General features: G+C 45.7%; 1 protein-coding gene across 1 annotated transcript in view; it reads left to right on the top strand.

The window, feature by feature from the left end:
• The window catches only part of DNAH11 (dynein axonemal heavy chain 11), a 4,227,155-nt gene that overhangs the window by 676,057 nt on the left and 3,525,126 nt on the right, over positions 1-25,972 (top strand). The window contains exon 7 of the mRNA XM_069648254.1: positions 22,161-22,394. Within this exon, the coding sequence (XP_069504355.1) occupies positions 22,161-22,394 (234 nt within the window). The remainder of the gene's footprint in view (positions 1-22,160; positions 22,395-25,972) is intronic.

Raw genomic sequence — 25,972 nt, 5'->3', positions numbered from 1 at the left:
ACCCATTACTTTATGTGTACTTACCAAATTTCTTTTTAAACACACCATACAGACATTAAAAATAGTACAGAAGCAGAGACCTTTGAAAATCATCTGCAGCAAATGCAGCAATTAAAAGAATAGTGCGCACAGAAATATTATTGTCCCTAGTGTTCGGGCATATGCTTCTAAGGATACGTTGATCGATCGTACAAACATTTCCTATGCACCTTACAGTAGTTTTCCTCTTTTTTACACATGCAAAATCATGCAGCAGGAAGCACACATCTTGTGATAATCTTATCCATTGCCGCATCGCCCAAGGTAGACTTCCCTGGCGGCACTAATTCATATGCCCCAACCCTGAGGCTTACATCACCAAACCTAGTGATATTCTCTGCCTATCTCCAGGACGTTACTGGACAGCATATCCAAATGCACCCAGTCATCACCTACGTGATAACGTTACTTGACTCAGAAGCCGGAATATCAACACACATCATCTCACAACACAGCGTGTCGCAATTTTAAATATAAACCCGTACTTTTAAAGGAAATAGCAAAACTGTACAATTTTTAAAGTAATTTTATTTCACAATGAACGCCCCAAGAACATCCGGCAACTGCCATATTCAAGCAAATGGGTAATTTCTTTCTTCATTCTCGATCCACAAATGTTTATTGTGAGTCACGCGGTGTTCCTTTTGGGTATAAAAAGCGCATTGGACGCACTGTGAATCGCAAGGCTTTGGCATCAGCTTGGCGCTAGGCCACCGTAAACAATGTCAGGTTGCGCCTTATCGCTGGTACCACGTATGGGCATATGGGCCCATGGCGATCATCTCAAAAAACAGGCATTCCTATCCAGCCATTCACGTGTATCTGCAGCTGCCGGTTGAAAAACCCATCAGCTGGTATCTGGAATTGATGACAATCGCAGAAAGGCAGGATGTAGCTGTTTGAAAACGATAACAGAAATGTGTCTCAGTAGCTGATCTTTAGTACAGATTACCATTTTACCCATTCATTCGGCCCCTTGTTAAAACTAATGATGAACACGGACGTGAAACAATGGGAACACAGACAAAACAATGTGAAAAGTAATCTACAATTTGCTTCAGAGGTTAGTGCTATAGAGTATGTTAAGCTCTAAATGGGATGCGAAGCTGACGCTACAAATCGAAGAACACATAGACAGAATTTTAATTAAATATTAGCATTGAATTTGGCGTTTGTGGAACCTGGGGGAACCCACTAGTGGAGTACACGCATCTCGATCCTGGACTGCCCATGTGCCTGAGAAAAAGTCAAGTACACACATACGTTGTATTTTTTTTTCAGTCACTCAGACTTTATTTTAATGCTCAAGTGTTCACATTGTATTTCAAGTATTCATCAGTTTTAAAGGAGGGGTATAACATACGAACAATATATGCTTTGTTGTACTAACATACATCAAGGGGTCCAACTCCAAAACTCCTTATTATTTTAACTCTTCCTGTCTATCACCATTGATAATGGTGCCGGTGCTCCCATGAAAACTCTGCAGGCAGGCGGGCGGGCGCTGTCCCGCCCGGCAGTTCTAACTTGCTGGGATGAAAGGCACCCGCCCGGCAGAGTTTTAATGTGCCGGTCTGGAAACAACAATGCCTGTTAACTTACCTGCACCGCTGTTTCCGGACCGGCACACTTATAATGAGGCCCAAAGTCTCTCTAATAATTAGGGCCATCCCCCTGTGCCGATGGTGGTCACTGCTAAGGGCATAGGGGGTTAGGGCAAGAGGGTCCCCATGACTTCTCTCTTATTGTCCCTGCATGTTAAAAACAGCAGTGGGGGTAGATCTGTCTCTTTGACTACACACTTTTTTTTTAATTTAAATCATTTTATTCATTTTTTAACAAACAAAACATAACCATCACACCTGACATTTTCGGTTACAAGCTTCTTTAGCATACATTTGCATATTATTTGTTACTGTATCCTCCCCCCATTTTAACTAGAGCTTCCACCTCAGTTCATCAGATGACCCTTCTTTTGGGGTTAATCCCCTTCGCCGATCTTGGACGTGTCATATTTACTAGAATTGGCGTAGGAGGATCTCAACAATGTCGCTACCATTTGTCTCCATGCTATCAGAGGTCCCACTTCATCATCCTCCCCGCTGCTGGCTGCCTCATACCATACTACTGTCTCAGCTTCTGCCCATTTCAGGAGATCGTTCCACCATATCTCTAATCTGGGTCTATAGGCTGCTTTCCAGCTCATGGCTATTCTCCTCTTGGCCAGGATGTAGGCCAGGTCCTTGAGTTTGCAAACCTGTTTTAGGTTGTGTGGTATGGTAAATCCCCCCATCATGCATGCCCATATAGATTCCACATCTAGCTTGATTCCCTTTTCAGATAGTCGTAGCTTAACTTCCTCCCAGAATTTTCCCACCTCTGGGCATGCCGAGAACATATGGATCATCCCAGCATCCACCTCCACGCACTTGGGGCATTATTGTTCTTCTTTGCTTCCAAATCTGGTGACCTTTTTGGGGGCCATGTATGCCCTATGGGTGACATTCACTGTATCTGCTGCAGCCTAGCATTCCTAGGCACCTTTTTGTGATATCTAACAGCTCTTTCCCACAGCCTGTCTTGCATAGGTTCACTCGCTTCCTCCTCCCAGTCTCATCTTAATTGGAGCAACTCCTTACCCACTCTGGACATCACCAGATCATAGATCCGGGATGTTTCATGCCCTCCCTCTGAGATATCATACATCGTTTCTATAGCAGTGTCAGGTTGTTCTGCTGGTGCTATGTTGGACCACGTTTATTTCACCCATTTAATTATTCTAGTATATGTGATATATTGCCCCATGCGTACCCTAGTCTCGTCCACTATCGTTTGGAAGTCCAATGCCTTCCCTTCTTGCCATATATCTTCCAGGGTCGCTAGGCCTACCGGCTTCCAGTGTTTGCAGGTCCCTTTCCACAGTTGTTCATCCACCCCACGTAGCACCACAAGTGGCACCTGTGGGGAGCATGGGGTCGGGTTTCCCATAACTCGACACACTTTGTGCCATGTCTTCCAGCCCAGTTCCAGTAATCTCGATCGCCCATGCAACTCTGGTTTGAGGAGCCATATTAATTCTTTTAGGAAATAGGGGTCACATTCACCCTTCAGCAATCTAGATTCTGCTGTCTCGTCTTCCAACAGCCACCTAGCGACATATTGTAACTGCCCTGCCAAGTGGTATATCTCAAAGTTCGGCAGGTTTATGCCCCCTCTGTCATACATATTCTGTAGTTTCCATAGGGCCACTCTATTTCTGGAGTTGTGCCACAAAAAACCTCTGCATAAACTCTCGAGTTTAATAAAAAACCTTTTGGGCAACATGTGTGGGATGTTTGCGAAATGAAGTAGCCTGGGTAGGACCACCATCTTGAGCAAGGCTGCCCTTCCCACCATGGTCGGGGGGAGGCTTGCCCAGAACCCCAGGCTGTTCTTGATACCTTCTACTTCTCTACCCGTTTATATTTATGCTTGTCTTCAATCGTGTGATATATGTTAATCCCCAGGTATCTGAATGTTGTGGTCTCCCAGGCTACCTGCAGAGTTGGTAAGTTCTCCCTTGGGACTCCCCTGTACCTCCCCAAGGGGAACATGCATGATTTTTTGGGGTTCACCGATATGCCTGACAGAGTCGCGTAGCGCTCCATCACCTCCAAGATGTATTGTAAGTTCTCCTCTGGGTACCGCAGATATAGCAGCATATCATCCGCATACAATGATATCAAGTGCGGTCCCCCTTTAGTGTAAACCCCTACTTCTTCATACTGCTGTCTCAAACAGATCGCTAATGGTTCCAGCACGAGGATGTACAGCATTGGGGACCACGGACAGCCATGTCTCGTGCCTCTGGTGAGTTGCCATTTGTCTGAAATGATCGCTCCCGTTTTGACCCTGGCTGTTGGGGAGCTATACACCATTTTTACCCGCCGCAGGTACCCTGGTCCCTTCTCGTATTCTTTCATGGCCGCCATCATCCAAGGACACCTTACAGAGTCAAAAGCCTTTACTGCATCTAGCGAGACTATAGCTATTTCCCTTGGGTCACCCTTCGCCTGTTCTATAATATGGTGGAGCCTCCTGTGGTTATCAGATATGCCTCTGCCTGGGACATATCTGGTTTGATCGGGGTGTATGAGTTTGTTTATTACCCTCTTCAGTCTATTCACCAGTACGGCCATGAGAATTTTACTATCCTGGTTTAGCATGGATAGGGGTCTGTATGACCCACAGTCTGTGCTTGACTTGTCTGGTTTGAGAAGTGGAATAATCATCGCCTCCCTCAGGGATTCTGGCAGTCTCCCTTTTTCGAAGGCCTCGTTTAGCATTGCCAGTAGCGGGGGAAGCACTTCTTGTCTGTACGTTTTATAGAATTCACTAGGGAGACAGTCTGTCCCAGGGGCTTTACTCGTGGGCAGATATATTACCACTGTCTCTAATTCCTCTATTGTGTTCGGAGCATCCAGGTTCTCTCCGTCTTCCTCATTCAATTTAGGTAATCCTATATCTTCTAGCGTCTCCTGAATCTCCTGCTCTATGGTCTCCCCTGCATCTTCATAGAGGTGCTTATAGAATCTAAGGAATCCCTCGTTCACACTCTCCTGGGTGTTCCAGACTTGGCCTGCTTCTCCCGTTATCTCCCTAATCGCTATTCTTGGCATCTCGTTCTTGTATAGCCATGCGAGCAGCCTCCCCGGTTTATCTCCCTCAGCGTGTTGTCTTTCAACTTATTTTTTGTATTTCAGGTTGCATAGCCTCTCCCAGAGCCCACTACAAGTCTGTTGTAATTGGCTCACCTGTTCAGCGTCTTCCTGTGAGGTGCCCCCACTTTTCATAATTACTTCTAGTTATTTTTCTGTCTCCTGTAACTCACGCACAATACCCCCTTGGAGCCCTCTAGATTTAGATATGGCCACCCCCCTCACTACCACCTTGAAGGCACCCACAGGGTTCCCTCTGACTCCATGCTTCCTGTGTTATTTTCAAAATACCCGATTATCTCCTCTCTTAAGTCCTTTCGGAATGTGGTATCCTTCGTTGCCTCGGCTCTAAGCCTCCATGTTGTGATCCTGGCTCTAGGGGGCTGATGTCGCCAGGGAGTGGTCCGATAATATTCTCGCCTTATATTCTGAGCCCGTCATTTCCCCAGCAAGTTCTGAAGTGGCGAACTTGTAATCCAGTCTCGTGTACAGGTTGTGTGGGGCAGCATAGTGTGAGTAATGACTATCATTCAGGTGTTGCTGCCTCCATATATCTTCCAGCCCGAAGTCTCTCAGCAGAGCTTGTAGCATTTTTGCTGCAGGGGTGGGCTTATCCCATTTGGTATCTGACCTGTCCATTTTGGGGTTCAGCGTGCAAAAGTCCCCACCCCATATAACCGTGCCTCCTAAGCGGGGGCTGAATTTGCTAAATAGTGTCTTAAAATAGGCCACTGTGTCTTGGTTAGGGGCATAAGTATTTATAATGCACAATTCTCTGTTCTCTAACAGTCCCTGAATCACTACCATCCTCCTGTCTGGCTCCTGCGTGGCCTGTAGTAACTGGAAGGGCACTTGTGGTGCCACCCAAATGATTACCCTCTGGCATATGCCGAGTACGTTGCTCCTATTGTGGCCCCTCTCCACTTTTTCTTTACCACCGCTTGTTTCTCTTTGGTGAGGTGGGTTTTTTGCAATAAGGATATATCCACTTTTTGCCTTCTCAGGTACGTCATCACCTTATTTCTATTCAGGTTGCTGTTGAGACCTCTGATATTCCAGGTTACTATTCTAAGGTCTCCCATTGTCATCCATGCCCTGTCCTTTCTCCCTCCCTCCTTGTCCTTCCCTCCATAGCTTGGCGTGGATGTGAGCTTGTTCCCCATCTAATTTCAACATAAAACCCCCAACTACCCTCCATCCCCCAATCTCCCTAACTAAATACACTGCACACCTCCCAACTCCCTCCCCCCATCCATCCCGTTCCCAACTGTTGCCCAGAGCCATCCCTGGATCTCAGGCTATCCCGCATTTGGTCCTTTCTCAGTGTTGACGATATTAGGAACCCAGCAGGAGGTTGCCGATCTATCAGCAGCCTAACTAAGCTATCTGTGGGGTGTAAGAGCGAGTCCATCAACATTCCTGCAATTTTGTACTTTTGCGCCATGCCCGGTCATATCTCTTTATTTATCCCACCTCTAGTCTATCCCAGCTAGATTTGCCCTGGCATATATTCAAGTCCCAGTGTCTGGTTTTACAGCACCGCAGTTACTGCAGTCGCTGTCTTACTTATCTGATCCACCTTCTTTCTGGTTGTCTGTTTCCGACGGGCAGTTCTGGGCATCCAACCACTCCGTTGCATCCTCAGGGGTGTCAAAGAACAGTGCTCTGTTTTTGTGGTACACCTTCAGTTTTGCCAGATACATCAACATGTATCTCGCAGTCTTTTCTTCACTGACCCATAGTTCATTCGTCGTCTCTGCACCTGGAGTGTGTAGTCCAGGTACTTTGTAATATTTGTAGAAGCCCTTTGTATCGTGCCACCTTTGTGGAAGAGTTCTAGGATCTTCTCCCTATCTCGATAGTCCAGGATTTTGGCAATTATTGGTCTTGGGGGGGGGGGCTCCTGGCAGTGGCTTCCTTGTTAAGGCTCTGTGCGCTCTTTCCACTGTGAATCCTTGGGTGAGCGCCCCTCCCCCTATTTCTTGCAGCAACATCGCCTCCACATAGTCTGTTGGGTTTGGTCCCTCTGCGCCTTCCGGTAGTCCCACGATACGTATGTTATTTCTCTGAGCACGTCCTTCCGCTTCCTCCGCTCTATTTCCCAGGTTGCTGACATGTTGTTTCAGGATGTGGATTTCCAATGCATGAGACGCACATGCAGCTGTGTTTGGGGTCACCTCTTTTTCCAGTTCGCTAGTGCGTTCTGCTAGCGCTCTGACACCTTTTCTGAGGAGATTAACTTCCTCCTGGACTGTGCCAACTCTAAGTTCCAGTGCTGCCCATGTTAGTTTCAGGTCTGCAATCGTTTCCAGGATCTGCTGATCTTTGAGCGCCGGGGTGGTGTCCGTGGAGGGATTCCTCCTTACTCCTTACCCCTTCTGTCAGCTGCAGTGTTCTTGCATATTCCTCCAGCGTGGGTTGTTTCCCTTTTGTCTTTGTCTGTTTGCTCACCATCTAGGTGTTGGTGTGTGCCTCAATTTGGGTTATCGGGAGTGTAGTCTCCGGCTCTTCAGGTTTTTGTGTAGTTAACTGTGGTTCATGGGGGAGGCTTTGGTTTGAGTCCACATGTGCTATTTGTGTTATCCTACGAATGGGTTGTGCTCTCCTACATCTCCCAGCTGCTGACACTACTATTGCCTTTGTATACCGGCCCTCATTGGGCCATGTCACTGCATCCGCTCTTTAGGGTTCATGGTCCTATTCCAGCCTCATGTCTGACCCGTCGATTATTTGTATGGCACAGGGTCTCTTTGCTGCGCTCCTTGTACTTGCTGTAGTGTATCCACCAGTGCCCTGCATCAGCACCTCCCTCTATACTCAAGCCAAGCCTCCAAACCTCTTCTGGGGCAGTGCATATCTTTTAGCAGTCAGGCAGCATTTAGTGCATCTCTATTCTGTCTGGGCTTCACTTGCTAACAGCTCTCTCAGCCAGTGTTGTAGGCAAACCGTGCCTCCGATGTACATGGTGATTCATATCATCCCTCTTCCTCATCAGTTACACAGATTTGGAATGTTCGGTACACTCCCTGCTGATGCCTGACACTGTATCCCTCTGTTAAGTATCTAGTATGTGATCAGCAGAGTCTCACGATGTATCTGTTTCCTGTCACTGATTTCAGGCTTTCCGTTACGGGCAGCTCCCTCCCCTCCCATATGTCACATCCAAACCCACTTCAACACGATCTGCTGGTGCCCAGCAACAATGTATCTTCTCTCGTCCTTGCATTCGGAAACCCGTTAGTACAGTGGGGATTGCAGGCTTTTGATGTTATCACACCTCTCTCGCAGTTTCGGGAGCTCCGGAGCACAAGCCAGGCACTATTCGCCTGCCGCAGCTGCTTCTCTGCTTTTTTCTTATTTCCTTTTTTCCGATTATTTTCGTGTCGGCAGCCCGCCATATTAGCACACCAGAGGCACCATTGTTGCTCCATGCGGTGCGGGCTTCTATTACCGCTTTAGTATTCCCAGTCGGCCTGGATTTCCTTCCGCCTTCTCGTATAACCGCACTCCTTCATACTGTGCCATAGCCCGTCTGATGACTTCTTTGTTCTCGCCCGGTCGCCATCTTGTTTTCCCAATCGACGGGGTGCACCAACCCTTCTGCTGCTCACAATGTCTCCTATATGCTATGGTTTCCTGTGGTTTTCAGATCATATTGTGCCTCACATATTCATGCATCGGTGGGTCCACAGGATGTCACGCCGTAGCCAGCTTTAAACACAGATGCTCTTCAGGACCAGCAGGAGCTCATCGGAGCCGCTTCCTATCCCATGGCACTGTAGCCAAGACCCCTCCTCACATAAGTTGTATTTGCGTGAAATTGCAATATGACACAAACAACATGATGATATAAGGCAGCAATAACAGTCGGCGAATGATAAGTTGACTCGTTGGTATATAAAATCGTGGAAAGTAAAACTTACATAATATTTGCCAAGTCCATTCTCTCGGCATAACGCAGACACTCCATTCAGGTCAACAAATGTTCATAAAATGAAATTACATGTTCCTTTGTCCAGTTTTGGAATGTTGAACCTGATCATATTTGAAAGTGTTACATCCCTCCCTTCTTGCATTCCTTTTGCAATCCTCTCTTTGTTTCAAGGTCAAAAAACAATTGAACCTTATACTTTGTCCGATGCGTGGGTTTGCTCAGCTCCGAAGCGAAAATTCAATCGCAGTGACCTTCTCTCAAAAAGGGAGCCAATACTTCAGACCATACTGGCATTAGAAATATTTTCTAAAAAGCTATCAATTGTTTGGTACCATTCACCAATGCAGGCGCCATTTCTATGCATTTACCTTCTTCCTCTGGAGAACTTCGCACTCTCCCAGCGACTGCCACAGCCAGGCCACACCACCTGTCAGCTCAGCCTACCTCCTCTTCACACAGCAAATCACGTAAACATTCTTCACAAGTAGCAGGTCTCCAGCCCTGACAAAATGTGCTTGTACGAAAATGTGCGACCAAGCCCTGCCGCAACCCCCTCCCTCCAGGCCGCGCTCCTCTGACCCCATGATCGCAGTTATATATTAGAGGCGTATAATTTGAACACGTGTGATTTACTATCCCACTTTCGCTCACCAGGGAGGTGAACGGTGTGTGGGTCTTGCCACCATACAGACACATAGGGCCTCATTACGAGGTGGGCGTAAAGGGATACCGGGCACCGTTAAGGACATCGGTGCTGGTAATCCCTTTGCGCCCTATTCAGAGGTCCCTTTGCGGGTCCCGCTATTTGCACCTTCCCCATTCCCATTGAGCCCTATGGGGGCTCAAATGGGAATGGGGAGTGGTATTTTCAGTGGAGACTTACCGGTCCCGCAAAGGCCAGACTAGACCGGTAAGTCCCCATTGAATGAGGGCGACTCGGTACCGTTATTGGAAGCAACCATGGCGAACTTCAAAACTATGACCAGTTAGAAAACGCCAACAGGTACCTAACTACCCCAAGATTCTGCACCATGCAAACAAATAAATGAATACCATGAAAATGAAACAAGACATGAACAGTTACAATACGCCTAAAAGGTATCTTACTGCCCCAGAAATCTGCAGCAAGCCAACAGATACATGAATACCACTAAAATGGGAAAAGAAATAAACAAATACAATACACCAACTGCTATCTAATTGCAACAATACTACCACCTCTTCCAAATCAAAAACCATACACATATCCAATTCCTCCTACTGAACTCAATGAAATAAACGTATTGTCCCACAACGTAGAAATTGTTTTTTTAATCCAGCATGGATTTTTTTTCCCACACACCCAATGATGTAATCAACAAACACAGGAATTGAGCAAATTGAACAGTACACTGATTTGAACTATATTACTTCTAAAATGCTAATTATGAGGGTCTACAAAATACAGAAATGTCTGCTATGCAATGCAATACTCATTATAAACTACCTACACTAACATGTGTTTTTTTTCTTTTATCACAGTGTTTGAAAAAATATGTCTGCTCCAACTACCCATGTCATGGAAAAACTGCAAAAAACAAGGGGGTTACTGGGAGTCTCTATGCCAGACATAAGTCCTGGGTACAAGAGCCTTACCCAGAATCTTTAGCTCACTATCTTTCACAGAGGAGAATATCCCATTCACATCAGTTTTTGCCCTGCCCAGGGGCAGTCCAGCACCGAAAAGCTAGGCAATTGTACTATAAACAAGACTACCAACAGCAACCCCAGACACGTGTTTCGGTCTGGTTGGACCTCATCAGTAGGTTGCAGCTCTGCCTCTCTAAGAATAGTGAACAAGGGGTCCACGTCTGGATTCCCCTACTAACTTAGGGTGACACCCAAAGTTACTTAAATATGCAAAAAACAATGGGTATCCTGGGATTGCTATCAATTCTCTTCTTCAGAGGAAAATTGCCTAGCATTATGTATTCATTTATTCGAATTTATTTATTCGAATTTATTTAAAGCGCACATCAGCCCGGGGGCATCGTGGCGCTGTTACATCAAGACATAATCTGGTTACAATGGAAGGAAGATGGTTACAAAGCAATTTTGCTTACAGGACACATTTCGGAGCAGACATATGAGAGCAAGTGCACGTGAAGGAGGGAGGATGTTAGTTGAATAGTGTAGTTTTGAGGGATTTGCGAAAGGAGTACAGCGATGGTTTGCTCTGAGTGAGTTGGGGAGGGCATTCAAGAGCTTAGGTGCTACGTGTGGGAAACCAATGCCGCCCGCTTTGGCTCTTCTTACAGTGGGTACTCGGAGTTGGTTGGCATGATGGCTTCTTCTAGGATGGATGGAGGAGTTCTTTGTTATCGTTTCAGATAATTATGGGGGTGCTGTGTGATTGATGCACTTGTGTGTGAGAGTGAGAATTTTCAAGTTGATTCTTTCCTTGACAGGGAGCCAATGGATGCGTCTTTTGGCCTGTGAAATATGGTCAGTTTTGGGGATGTGTAATGCAGCATGGAGGGCATTATTTTGCACTATTTGAAGCCTGCTTAGGGTTTTAGTCGATGTGCCTGCCAGGAGGGCTTTGCAGTAGTCCAACATGGCTCCTATAGTTGCTCTGGCTATGGAGAGGCAGTTGGGTGTGGTAAGGTAGGGTTTTATGGCATAAATGAGTTTGGTTGACAGAGAAGATTCTGAGGCGATGGCACTGGTTTGTCTGGTCATGGAGAGTGTGGCGTCTAAGTAGACTCGTAAGGTCTTGACGGCAGAGGAGACAGGTATGCTAATACTGTCAATAATCATGTGAGAGTAATCGGGGCTGAATTTAGTTAGTGTTTCACTGGGGGCTAGGATGATGATTTCGGTTTTGTCTCCGTTTAAGCAGAGACCATTGATAGACATCCAGGTTTGGATGGTGGAGTAGATTTTGAGGAGGGCTTCTGAGTCTTGGTCATAGTCTCCGGAAAGGGGGAGGAGAACTTGCATGTCATCGGCGTAGTTTGTGTAGGTTATGTTGAGGGAGTCCAGTAAGTCAAAGAGGGGTTTGGTGAATAGATTGTAAAGGGTCAGTGCAGTGCAAGACCCTTTTGGGACTCCACAACCTATAGTGGTGGGGGGGCGCTGGCCTGGTCTGAGTACACTTTCATGGCCCTACCTTCAAGGAAGGATGTGATCCAAGTGGTTGCCTTGTGATAGAAGTGTGCAGCATTGAAGAGGTGAGATGTGAGAATGCTGTGGTGACCAGGTCAAATGCTGCAGAGAGGTCGAGCAGTAGGATGAGAGCAGGTTTGCCTGTGTCCATTATCTTGGTAATTTGATTCTTTAGATCTAGAAGGGAAGTTTCAGTCCCGTGGCCTTTGCGGAAACCTGATTGTCTTTTGCCTAGGATGGTGTTGGTTTCCAGGTAGTGTTGGATTTGGTTGTGTGCAGCTTTGTCTAGGATTTTGAGGAGTAAGGGGACGGTGTAGATGGGGCGATAGTTATTAGGGGAGGAAGGATCGAGAGAGGGTTTTTTCAGGAGCGGGCAAACCCAAGTTTCTTTTAGGCATTGTGGTACGGTTCCAGATGCGAATGAGGCATTGATGAAAGCCGTGATGATGGGGGTGAGGGGTTCTGAGCACTCTTTGATTAAGGAGGGTGGGCAGATATCCCCTTTGCAGGTGGAAGGTTTGATTTTTTTGAGGAGGTCCTTGACTTCCGTCTCTGAGACTTCTCTGAAAGCGAAAAGGGGTGTTTGTGAGAGAGAGTTGTTAGTGGGAGGTGTGTGCGAGCAGGTGGGGTGTTGAGAGCTTTGCGTTGGGAGGCTATTTTGTGGAGTGTGTTGACTTTATTCAGGAGGGCAGACTGAATGCCTGTGCACCATGCTTCATCCTTGATGATTTCGTCTGGGCTGGAGGCAGGTGTGGTGAGTTCTTTGAATATGGAGAATATTTCTCTTGATTTGGAGCTGGCATTAGTAATTCTCTGGTTATAGGATTCAGATTTAGCATGGAATATAGCTTTTTTGTAGGTCGAAGAGATCAGTTTGAAATCGTTAAGAGAAGATTGGTTAGCCGCTGATTGCCATCTTGATAGAGCTTTGCGCTTCTTGGTACGAAGGTCAGATAGTTCTTCAGTGAACCAAGAGTTGCAGTGCATTGATTTTTTCCCTTTTTTATCTTCTAGAGGGGCAATGAGTTTGATGGCTTGAGTGAGTGCACTGGAGTAGATTTTGGCGAGGGAGGTAGGGTTGTGGGTACATGGAGGCTTGAGTTCAGGGGTATCGAGGTGAGGAACGAGTTTGGAAGCAGTGAGTTTTTTGGAGCTTCTTACTTTTGCGGGGGGCATGAGTTAGTGTTTTATGGGTGGGTGTGGTAGGAATGGAGAATTGAATGAGGTAATGGTCCGTCCATGGGAGGGCCGAGATGGAGGTGATAGCAGATGAGCAGTTGTGATCAGCTAGCCAGTCAATGGATCTGCCTTTGTTATGAGTGGGAGCAGTAATTTTGTGTTCGAACCCCATGTGTAATAGTTCTTTGGCTAAATTTGCGGCTGCTTTGTCCTTCGGGTCAGATAAGCCAAGGTTAATATCCCCTAGAAGGATGCTTTTGGTGGTGCTTTTGTGGTTGTTGCCTATGTTTTGGAGGAGTTGCTTTTGGTAGTCAGGGGTTGATCCTGGTGGTCTGTAGGTGATAAAGAAGTTTATGGTGCAGTTAGGGGAGAGGGCTAGTTTAACAGTGAGGAGATCAGCGTTATTGTCCCATTGTTTATTAGACATTCTCATGGCGAGGGTGGCTTTAAAGATGAGGACGATGCCGCCACCACCTTTAGAGTTCTTACGGTCCTTTCTGAGGATGGTATAGTTTTGTGGGAGGGCAAGGTGGATGGAAGGATGGATGGACTGGAAGCTTCATGGAGCCAGGTTTTGGATATGGCAAGTATATCAAGATTGTGGGTGGTGATAAGGTCATTGATTTCGATGGCATGAGCATGGACAGAGCGTGCATTGATGAGTGCACATATTAAATCTGGTGGTGGAGTGTGTGTGTTGGCAAAGGGGGGGTGCTGGAGGTGGAAGGTGCGTGTTTGGGTGTGGGAGGATGGGGCATGATAGGCGCGGCGTGATGGGTGTTAGGGTAGTGAGCATGGTCAGAGAGGTGAGGCTGGGCGACTGATGTGTGGGTGCGAGAGCTGAGTCTGTTGTTCCTAAGGAGTGTGGAGGGTGGAGTGCTGCAGAGAGCAAGAGAGCTAGGAGGGATTTGGTGCGTGTTCTTAGTCTACAGAGCCTGAGGTGGAGTGGGTGTTGTCCGATCGGATTGGTACGGTGATTGAGTGTGGGTTGGAGTGCAGACGATGGTGTGGAGTGTATGAGGTCAGATGATGGAGTAGGGCATGGATAAGCAAGCTAGTATGGGTGCGCAGGCAGCATGCTGCAGATGGCCGGAAGGGAGAGGGATATGATGAGGATGGAGGATGAGGAAAGGAGGTGCGTAGGCGCTGTGGGCTGTGTGCCAAGGAGCTGCATTTGTAGACAACAGATGTACAGGCAGGCAGGCACTAACACCATTGATAGGGACAGGCAGTAACACAGTTGATCAGGGCTGCTAGGGGCAGGCAGAACACAATTGATCAGGGCCGCTAGGGGCAGGTAGTTAACACAATTGATCAGGGCCGCTAGGGGCAGGCAGTTAACACAGTTGATCAGGGCTGCTAGGGGCAGGCAGTAACACAATTGATCAGGGCCACTAGGGGCAGGCAGTTAACACAATTGATCAGGGCCGCTAGGGGCAGGCAGTTAACACAATTGATCAGGGCCGCTAGGGGCAGGCAGTAATACAATTGATCAGGGCCGCTAGGGGCAGGCAGTTAACACAATTGATCAGGGCCGCTAGGGGCAGGCAGTTAACACAATTGATCAGGGCCGCTAGGGGCAGGCAGTAACACAATTGATCAGGGCCGCTAGGGGCAGGCAGTTAACACAATTGATCAGGGCCGCTAGGGGCAGGCAGTTAACACAATTGATGAGGGCTGCTAGCGGCAGGCAGTAACACAATTGATCAGGGCCGCTAGGGGCAGGCAGTAACACAATTGATCAGGGCTGCTAGGGGCAGGCAGTTAACACAATTGATCAAGGCCACTAGAGGCAGGCAGTAACACAATTGATCAGGGCTGCTACGGGCAGGCAGTAACACAATTGATCAGGGATGCTAGGGGCAGGCAGTACCACATCAGGGCCAAATATTCTGATTGAGGTTGACTAAATTAGGAGTAGTCCCTAGTTCCAAGTTACATTGAACAATATATAATGGGCAACATAGAGCAAGGTAGGGCAGCTTTAAGGAACATGCATGCATAAATAGTCAATACACCGAAAGATACTGGCAAATGATGTTATAGACATACACGTTAGTGAAGTGTGTGGATATCATAATATAGATGGAGGGTGGTCCACAAGTTAGACAACACATGGGCAGTGTTACTGTGCTGAGATTAATTTTAAGGGTTGTGATAGCAGTGATCAAGGAGTCTCGGTTCTGAAGGAGTCAATGATGCCAGAGATATAACTCAGGCAAATACAGCTATAGTTGGAATGTAAGGAAGCTGAGTGGCTGATTAGAGGCCCAGCGAGGCTTGAGGAGCGAGGAAATCAGTAAAGTGTAACATTTTGAAAAGTCGGCATCCAGTGCTTAAGTGCGTTGGACACTGTAAACAAATGCTGGAGTGCTGGAGTGCCCCACGGTGCTGGAGTGCCCCAGGGCAGGACGAAGACTGATATGTTTGGGATATTTCTTCTCTGTGGAAGATAGTGAGATGAAGACTCAGAGTAAGTCTCTCGTAACCAGGACTAATGTCTACCTGAGGGACTCCCAGGACCCCTCTTGGTAATTTGAATGAAAATACTGCATACAACCACAAAAAGTCAAACAGTAATTATATTATGATTGGACTCACAAACACCACAGCATAACACACCCATTCAAGCAAACAACTGACCATACACCGCAATCCAAAATGTTTGCTTTCATGGGTATCTTATGCTGCAGCGTGTATTGTCCAACACTACAATCTTGACTGCATGGCCTGGCCAAAACTCTTCATACAGCCTCACCAAAAGAAACACTAAGGGCCTCATTACGAGTTTGGAGGCAGCCATGCCCTTACTCGTAATGAGGGCATGTCTGCCTCCAAACTCCGGTCTGGGTTGTGGTCCCTTAATGGGGAAATACCGGGCCATTCCAACCTTGGAGGACCCGGTATTTCCTCATTCAGGGAACACATCCCCATTCCAGCCCCCATAGGACTCAATTGGAATGAGGAGGGAGCTAACAACGGGCCTGTTAATAACGTGCCGTTGTTAGCTCCCTGGTCCCCTTGCGGGACCCGCAAAGGATGTCTGGTCTGACCAGACGTCTAGAGCGGGTCCCGCAAGGGAACCTCGTAATAGTGCGGAATGGGTTTAACGGCACCGGCACCTTTACCGGCGCCATTAAACCCATTCCGCCTGGGTCGTAATGAGGCCCTAAGTATATAATAATTAAACTCACCACCACCACCACAACATAACACAGCCATGCAAACAAACACCTCAACAATAAATAGAACCCTAAATGCCTAGAGTCTTCAAACCAACATTCTGAACACAATCCAACAAAGTAAGACATATCATCTCACTGTCCTATAAATACTATTACACTACTAACAATCAGTACACACATTTTTAAAAACATATCCCCCAAACAGCCCACATACCTCAGTCAAAATCTTTGGTAACATGGGTGTGTTATGCAGCATTGGTTGTGGCCAGGGCCTAGAGTCTTGGGTGCATGGCTGAAGGCCTATGGCACTTTCGCGATGCACCCAAGACTCTAGGCCCTGGCCACAACCGCCACAGAATAACACACCCATAGAAACAAACACCTACCAAATAACCACAACTCTCAAACATAATACATTCACCTCAAAACCTACCCACTTTAATTAACATTCTAAATAATTATTACAACCAACGCAGAAACTCTTGAATACATACCCTGTTCACCCAATGCTCTTCTAATGACCCAAAACCAACATCATACTAAACTAAAATAGCCAGTAGTGCGCCAAGTGTTTATTTTGTCTGCGGACACCTTATGATGTCCGCGGACACTGCAAACACATCACAGCCTTCTCCCACCTAAACAAATACAGCATTTGACCCATTTCTTACTCCCCCACCCTCTCCAAGCACTCATACACACCAACACACTCCCCAAAATTGGATTTATGCTCACTACCAGAACATGTCCGCGCATCCAATATGGTGGGCGCATCAAAACTATTTGAAGCACCTCACGCCTCATCCCAGCCAATCAGAGAACACATTGTGTGTCTGCGGACATGACGTAAGCCGATTATCCAATCGGTGTCCTGTCCATGGAGCGAACAGGGAAGTGTGTCTGCGGAGCGGGCATATATATCACTCATTTTTTTTAGACCTATTTTTTGGTTGTTTTAAAAAGAACTACTGGACGGGTTTTCACCAAATTTACTAAAGCACGCTTTCGGGACCAAGCCGCCGCTCCTACCACAAATTTGGTGAAAATCCATCCAGCGGTTTGGGCTGTAGGCGCAACAGAAATTTTTTCTCCATTCAGTCTATGGGGAAAAAACGAAATGGTGGGGCCCTCCCTATAACTTTGCCCCCCCCCTCTAGATCAAACCTCACCAAACTTTTCAAAAATATTCAGAGTGGGCAAAGTCTGGTGAAGTCATAAGCCGCCCAAAAAGTGCTCTTCCTATGAGATGAGCAACTTAACCATAACTACATGGCCGCTACCGCAGGCCATGTAATTCTACAATCACACATTAAATACATGTTTTATTACAATACAGCACACTTTCTGAGAAAAATTGGCTAAAAAGCCAATTGTTTTGTAGGGTACCACCAATCCAATACATGCAAGTCACCAACAGTGCAAAGAAACGTTAATGTTTTGCTATTAACAATTCCATGCCACATTGAAAACATGTCCCACTGGTGGCACACTGTAGACCAGTGTAGACACGTAATAGCATTGCAGTAAAGCATGCCACATTTAGACATACCTAGACTGGTTGCACAAAAAGCCAGTCGAAGCAATAACACTCATCAAGAAGAGAGCACACATTCAAGCCCGGGTCTCTGCGCCCACTAACAACATGGGTGAGCTCTTTAAAATCTGCAAGGAACTGGTCAATCCTGTTGTGGTCTCTAGCTCTCCTTTTCCCTCCCAGGCCATCTGTATGGTGCTGGCCTCTCACTTCTCTGCTAAAACTCAGGACATCCTGTTCTCTATCTCCTCTTCCTCTCCCTTTTCTCTCCCGGCCCTCCTTTGGCCATTTCTACCTCTCCTCCTCCTTTTTCCTCTTTCTCGCTGACAACACCTGACAAGGTTTCTAGACAAGTCCGATCTATGAAAGTGTTGTCCAAACAGGGGCTTCCCTGCTCATCCAGAACCAGCACAGACCTTATTGACACCCTCGCTCCAGCCTTGGCCGATTTATGGAATCACTCTTTCGCCACTGGAATGTTCCCCTGTCCCCTTAAGCACTCCCTTGTGCACCCACTCCTCAAGAAGCCGCCTGCTGATCCTACCTGCCTGGCAAACTATCGCCCAATCTCCATCACCCCTTTCCTGGGCAAACTCTTGGAAAAGCGGACCAACTCCCAGTTTATTCGCCACACTGAATCTGTTGGTTGTCTCCATGACCATCAGTCCGGCTTCAGAGCTGCCAGAGGAAAGGAAACTGCTCTCCTGAACACTCGTGAAGATCTGCTCTCTAACCTTGATTCCATCATTCCTTCTGTCCTAATCCTCCTTGATCTTTTCTCTACTTTCAACACAGTCAACCATACCATCCTGATCAATCGCCTACGTGAGAACCTGGGCATCATAGATCATGCCTTGGAGTGGCTGACCTCCTTCCTCTTGCACTGCCCCTTCCAGGTCCAACTTAGTCCCTTTCTCTCCACCACCTCTCTCTCTCTACCTGTGGTGTTTTTCAGGGCTCTATCATCTCACCCAGGTTTTTCAAACTCTACTTGGCCCCTTTGGCCCACCAGATATCTACTTTCTCTAACTTTCAGTGTTATGCGGATGACACTCCGTTTTCCTTCAGGCTCCTCTCCTCTCTCGCGCATTCCTGACTGTCTATCCGAGATGCAGATTGCTATGCCTCCAACGATCTCTGCCTTAATGCCAGTAAGACAGAGATCCTTCTCATTGTGACTCCTGCCCCTTCTTTTCCTCTCTCACTCTGGCCACTCACCTTGGGCCCTCTTCCTTCACCTTCCTGCGAGGCAAAAAACCTTGGTGTCATCTTCAACTCCACTCTCTCTTTCTCTCTTCACAGCTTAGACATCACCAAGAAGTCCCACTACCAGCTGCTCCTCCTCAAAAGGACTCTTCCCTTTCTCACTTTCCCCCAGAAGCTCATTTTCCCCAGGGCCCTGTTTCTCTCAGGCTGGACTACTGCTGCAACCTCTTTCTCAATCTGCCTTTCTATACTCTCCGCACTCTGTAACTAATCCAGAACAGGACTGCAAGATTTATCCTTGGCCTCAAGCCCAGGGATCTTATCTCTCCATTCCTGAAATCTCTCCTCTGGCTCCCGGTGGCTGCAAGGATCAAGTTCAAGACCCTTTGCATTGTCCACAAGGCTTACTGGGGTCGGGGCCCAGCCTACATCTAACACTCTCTTCCAAACTATCTTCCTTCTCAACCTCTTCCCCCAGCTACCTCCAACTCTCTAAGGGTTAGACGCTTCTCCAGGCAAAGAGTGGGGGGTAGATCGCTCTCCTCTGCAGGTGCCTCCCTCTGGAATGGCCTCCCTGCCCCTCTCAAACCTGAGCTGACCTCCTGAAGTTCCGGAAGCAGCTCAAACCTTTCCTCTTCTCTGCTTTCTCTCTCTCCCTCCGCTGCTGACCTACGTCTGCTGTACCGACTGGTTGCTTGGCTACCCTCAGAGTCTCACTGAGTCCAGGCTCTTTCTTGATCTGTCAGCCTTACACTGCTTCTGGGCCTACCATGCACTTAGGGGCTGTAACTTTAACCCTACCCGACAGTCCCTTGTTCTCCTTGCACTACCCGGAGCCATGCTGCCCTGGCTGCACTTACTCAGAGCATTACTGCCCTGTTTTCCCCTCCCCTCTTCCTTGCACTCCCCCTCTCTTTACCCTTGCATTTCTCGTTCTAGCACTTGCACAATCTGAATGACATAAGGCCTAGTAAAATCGTTTGTCTTGTCCTCCCTCTGTCTTCACTCCCTTGTCTTGTCACGCCTAGACTTATATCATATCTTATTTTATCAAAAATGCCCAGAAACAATACACAATGGCGCAGTAAGACACACTTAGCAGGAATGTTTTATCAGAAATGCGCAGTTAAAAAAAGTCATACCAAACTGAGGAATGACTAGACTGGCTGCATCAACATGCCTCTCTAGCCACTAAAACCACATATCGTGCCTGCTTAGCCTGGACATGGACAACCATTATGAATTATCGCACAATCCCGCCCCAACCCATCCCCTCTCCCTCCCACCCCCTACCTCAACCTCCAAAAACGGCTCCTTGGCCCAGAATTGCTTTCACGTTCCTCTTCCTTGTCCCAGAGTTTACGTATGAGGCTCCTTGCCTCATAGTTAAGTACTTGGATGAGGAAGGGTGGGACTATGAGTAATGAAGATTACAGGTAGCTAAGTCAGGCATTACCTCCATGTACCTCTACCTCATCCCAGTACTTGTGTATGAGGCAGAGTGCCTCATACACAAGTACTGCCTCATACACAAGTACAGGGACGAGGAAGAATAGGGCTAGGAGTAATGACAATTACCAATAAGTAATCAGGGCATTTTGGGCTGTGTTGACTCAACCTGGCTGACCCACAGAGCAGTTGTCCAGGACACAGATGTTAAACGGCACCTTGGTTTCGCTGTTTACAAGGGCCCAGCAATTACTAACATAAAGCATTTCACTGGTAGTACCTGCATTCAAATGCCACATTTTTTAGGCAATTTCAAATTGTGATGTGGGTTTGGTACTTGCATGCGAGGGGAGTGATTGGAAAGGTAGAGAGGGAACAGGAGACCACGTATTCTCACAGCAGTCCATAAGTGAGTGCTTTCACACGTAAAGGCGGGAGTTAACTGCGTGTAACATTGAAGCTTCACTAGAATAGTCTCATTAAAATGCGTAAAGTTAGATGCCCCGACACAAATCAGTTTGCCCCTCCCCACCGCCTGTGAAGTTAGCGCCTCTCCCAACATTTGAAGGATTAGCCCCCCGAAATGTAGGTTGTGTTGCGCCTCTGAACACAAGCACGCACACCATTCACCATATACACACATGCACACCCAACCATCCACACATTTAAATGTGCACCCTTTCGCCATACAGGCACACCCAAGCAGCCCCCATACATTTAAGGGTGCACCCTTTCACAATAGAGGCACACACACAGGCATCCACCTATACATTTAAGTGTGCACTCTTTCACCATACACGCACACCCAGCCACCCATACATTTGCGTGCACACTTTCACCATACACTCACACAGGTAGCCACCTACACATTTAAGTGTACACCCTTTCAAAATACACCCATTCACGCACACGTCATGGGGTTGAGGGGAGCCCTATTACTTGAAAAAGAAATTGTTTCTTTTTGAAGTCACTCTAACTTCACAAAGAAATTGTTTCCGTTAAGGACCGAACCATAACGGAAATAATTTCTTTATGAAGGCAGAGTGACTTCAAAAATAAACTATTTCGTTGTGAACTCATAGGGCTTCCCCCACCCCGATATGGAGGCCACCAACCTGGGGTCTTCCATGTCATGGGGTGGGGGAGACCTCGGACTTCAAAAATAAACTTTCTTTTTGTAGTCACTCTGCCTTCATAAAGAAATTATTTTTGGTACAGAAATTATTTCTTTATGAAGGCAGAGTGAATTCAAAAAGAAACAATTTTTCTTTTTTAACAATTTTTGAAAAAAATATTATGTTTGCTTTTTTTTCTCCAAGTGGGGCCCTCTCCCAGGACATGTGTTAAATAGCCCAGTGCTAGTGGGCACAAATTCAGTTATTTTAATTGTTAGTGTGCATGGCTGTAATGATTTCAAACACTACTTTGCGATAAGCACCAACATGATCTAAAATAAAGGAAAATTATATGTTTAAAATACATATATTTCGTTTTCTCCTGGAGTTTTTTGGTAAAATCATAAGTGCACTGTGTGTAAGTAATTAATACAAGCAACATAGCCGAGGTTGTGCCATACAATTCACGTCTCTGAAGTAATAGCCATTTAAAACAATGAAAGCTTGAAAATGTATTACGCACAAAGAGGTTTGTTTTATTCCATTCGTTTCTGTTCCGGTGAAAACGAGTGCAGCTTCCTGCAATGCATTCTGATGTATGAGACATTTTTCTGGGCTCGTGAACTAGTTCATACTTCTCTACGATTCATGTAGTTGCCTACTCTTTAATTTCAGGCTCTGGCCTACCTGTCTCCAGAAGAAATTCTGAAAGGAGAAACTGAAGACATGCTGGAGCGTGTGCAAACTGCAATAAATGTTGCCAACACCTTCAAACGTTCATTCCACCATCACCGAGAGAAACTGGCCATGTACTTCCCCAACACCGCCACATTCATACCGTGGGACTTTCCATCTAATATGGTGTTTGCTAGGTTTGGCAGGTTTATTGACCAACTTCTCAAGATTCAGGTATGTATGATGCAGAGAAACGTTACATGCTAATATTAAATGTCCTAAAATAATCGATAAAATACGTGTATGCTTGTAATATAGTACAGCATGTTGAATGATCATTTCAAAGATCTGCGTGAAATCTGGAGTCCCAGCAAATGCATATGCTGAGGCTTCAGGTTCCCGCAGGGCAGACTCAAACCAACTGCCTGTCCTGCCCCAGGTTGATTAATTGAGTACGGTTGAGTCAGCTAGTAACACCTATTATTATGATTCTAAAAGCAGGCAGAATCCAGAAGGAGTAGCAGCCTGCAATATCTGTATACAATCCTGGAAATTATGTTACTATTACAGACTAGTGTGACATCACTATTGACCTGTACTAAGAACATGACATCACATCTGCTCTGTAATCGGTTAGTATGGTTCAGGTTTTAAAGAGGATGACAGCATACAGTCGTATATTATTAGGATTAATATATGCCCTATCATATGTAAAAAGAATATTACAAGTCATCTCAGAGTATACAAAATGGTCCAGACACTTTTGCGCTTTTGATTAGTTATATAAAAAAAGGGACAACAATATAATGTTGGTGTGCATCCATTTTATAGCAATCTTATCATAGATTCAATTGAAATGTACATTTATCCAAAAACATGAGTCACAATCACATTTATCCAAAAACCAAAATCACAGTCACAATCCATAATGTACATTTTTCCAGACACCTGAATCATAATCATACAACTTATAGAACATCTTTAGGAGAGCAACTGCCTAGTATAAGGCCTTTATGTAGTGACAGTGATGGGAATATACCTTTTGGGTCAAGGGTGGTCAAACTCTCAGGCCTTCCTATACTGCCTTGGTGTGACCCGCCAGTGTACACAAGAACAGGAGAGCAATCACTCTTATACTTATGCCATTGTACCTGAATGGCCATGAATAGGCAGGCTCTATCAAAAGGAAAGCTGAGAGGAATTATGGGCACACTTAAATGAGGGCGGGCTTTTAACTGTGGCCTCCCTGGGAGCAATACCCAGGACCATGCTTCCAGAAGTTCCTAGAGGTGTGCTCAGAGCTTTATTGGGTGGGTAATAGTAGCGTGGAAGTGTGTATTCCTTTTGCACTGAGGCTAGACTCGTCTGTATAATCCAGCAATGCCTATTTTTCTCAACCGGGCTGTAGTTTCCTTATCCTGAATTTATGTCTCATGCTTCCAAGACAATTTTCATGCAGGTGGGATTCTTGATATTCACTCGGACGGTCACACATTTATTGGAAAATGCCAATATTAACCTCTGGAAATGCTCTTCTTAAAACCATTCCAACTTTGTGACTGTGTTTCAACACATATTCAGCGAGCTGCTGTAATCTTTAGCATAGTATACAGTGTGTAGTATAAAAGACTAATAACATAACATAGCACCATGGATTGGCCTCCTTTACAAGTGTTTAACAAGCCAGATACATGTACTCTGTTTTGGAGATAATAGAGCATTGTATGTGCTGTTACATGTGTTGAAGATAATAGAGTATTGTATGTGCTGTTACATAGGGAACTAAAATATGGCATCAAAGATGGATTGACCATGGTAGTTAAACCACATTCTTTTCAGGGCTTGATTGTGTCATTAGCACTTGGGGAATGCATGCCAAACAATCAGGAGTTTCAGAATGCTGGACTAATTTACAGATGAAAGCCTGAATTTCTTCCTCTTGGCTGGCACTGAACCCGTAATCTCATGTAAACCTCATGCCATAACTCAAGGCTCCATTCCCCTTCCCTACTGCTGCCCTCTGCCCTATCAACTTCTCCTTACCTCTATGCCTGTCTTGCTGCTACACTTGATACTCTTGTTCCAAGAAGCCACATTCTTCCTGCCAGCACCTCAATGCTCACACCATGGAAATAAGTGAGGGGTTCCATTCATAGCTCTATCTTTCATTTCCATGGTAGTCATGCGTTATTTCTATGAACAGAAACCATATGTTGGCTTATTAATACTTGTGTTTTCTAACATTGAGCAGGCCATTTGCATAACAGGAGTTTGCCCCTGGGTGCTAACCGCAATAATAACATCCCTTCATGCCATAACTGGTGGAAACAGTCTGTGTTCCCTATTAGCTTTGCCTGTGGGTCCTTAACAGCATCTGTGGCTATTAGAACGTTGTTTCATTCCCTAGACAATGCAAACCAACTTTCAACTTGGCAGTGAAGGAAAGAGAAGTTGATTTTATGAATCATATGGCATCAGGGGATTCTGTGTTTGAGAAAATTAGATTGTCTCTGATCATGTTGGACTGCCTTTGGAAAAGAAAGATTAGCATCAATAGTTTATTTATTTATTTGTTTATTTATTTGCTTCGTATGGGCCCCGGGCATTACCTGACTGGGTAATGCCCCCGTGGCCAGGGCATATTGCTTAAATGTCCGTTTGGCCTACGCACGGCCCCTTCTTTCATTCAGTGTGATGCTGACTCCTTTTGTTTATGTTTTGAATATATTTGGAATCATGTACCTGGATGACATGTTCATTTGTGTCTGCTGCTTTGAATAAGCATGGATTACATGTATGATTGTGGGGTTTGTGGGTTAATTAATCCAGTCAAGTTGGAGAAGTTTCTTAAAGAAGAAATATGTTTACTATTTGGGTTTTTCATTGTTGATCAATGGACTGGGAATGTATCTAAAGGAAATAGGTATGGTCAAGGGGCCAGTGCTTGTTTCGGTTACGCATATTCAATGTTTTTCTGAAAAGCATGAATCGAATTTATCCACAATTATGCCCATTTTGATTTTGATATCTTCTGGTTTGTTAAGAAAATATGTTTGCAACTCTCAGGATACCTTGTGATGGTCATGCTGGGGAAGGATATAGGGTTCAAATAGAACCTTTACCCATCTGTCTGTCTTGTACCTTCCTGATGCTGCTAAGTGTATTGTTGCCAAGAAGGACATCACAGCGATACAGAGTGCCATTTGTTGTAGATCCAGATTGAGGGTCAGTTGAATAATCTATTTTTTACATTTTTAATACACGTCCGCTTTGTAAAAGGAATTACTTTATTATTGATAGGAATTTATTGGCAAAGAAGGACCATTTGTAGGATGTTTTAATTGTGTTACAACTAGTTCGAGAGAATTTTCCAGCAACCGCAAATCAGGTGCACACAATTTCTCATTTATTGAATAACGTTCTTTTATGAACATGGGAATCCTAATTTAATAATACTGATTCCCTACATTCCCCTCCCCTTTCAGGACAAGAAACACACAGGGCTGAACAGAAGTTATATTTATTATTAAAATAGAAATACATTATGAATACACTAGTCACCTCAATTTTCCATGCTACAATTTATGAGGCGTCAGTAATGTGAGATGCACAACTAGCTTTAGTTTTCTCAAGGTCTGATATTTTTTTTTAAACAAAAATGAAAAATAAACCCCAACTAAACCTACTCTACCAGGGTATTCCCTTCCTAGTCTAGGATCTAAGGTCATACAAAAAACTAACCCACACACTAAACAACAGAAACATTAAAAATTACATATAAACAACAAAATGAAAAGGTTAACAAATAACCA

The sequence above is a fragment of the Ambystoma mexicanum genome, chromosome 2q (genome assembly GCF_040938575.1).
Source record: "Ambystoma mexicanum isolate Mex_15411 chromosome 2q, UKY_AmexF1_1, whole genome shotgun sequence".
In the NCBI taxonomy this organism is placed as follows: Eukaryota; Metazoa; Chordata; class Amphibia; order Caudata; family Ambystomatidae; genus Ambystoma; species Ambystoma mexicanum.
The sequence above is the reverse complement of the archived record's forward strand: the minus strand, read 5'-3'. Positions and strand labels throughout refer to the sequence as shown.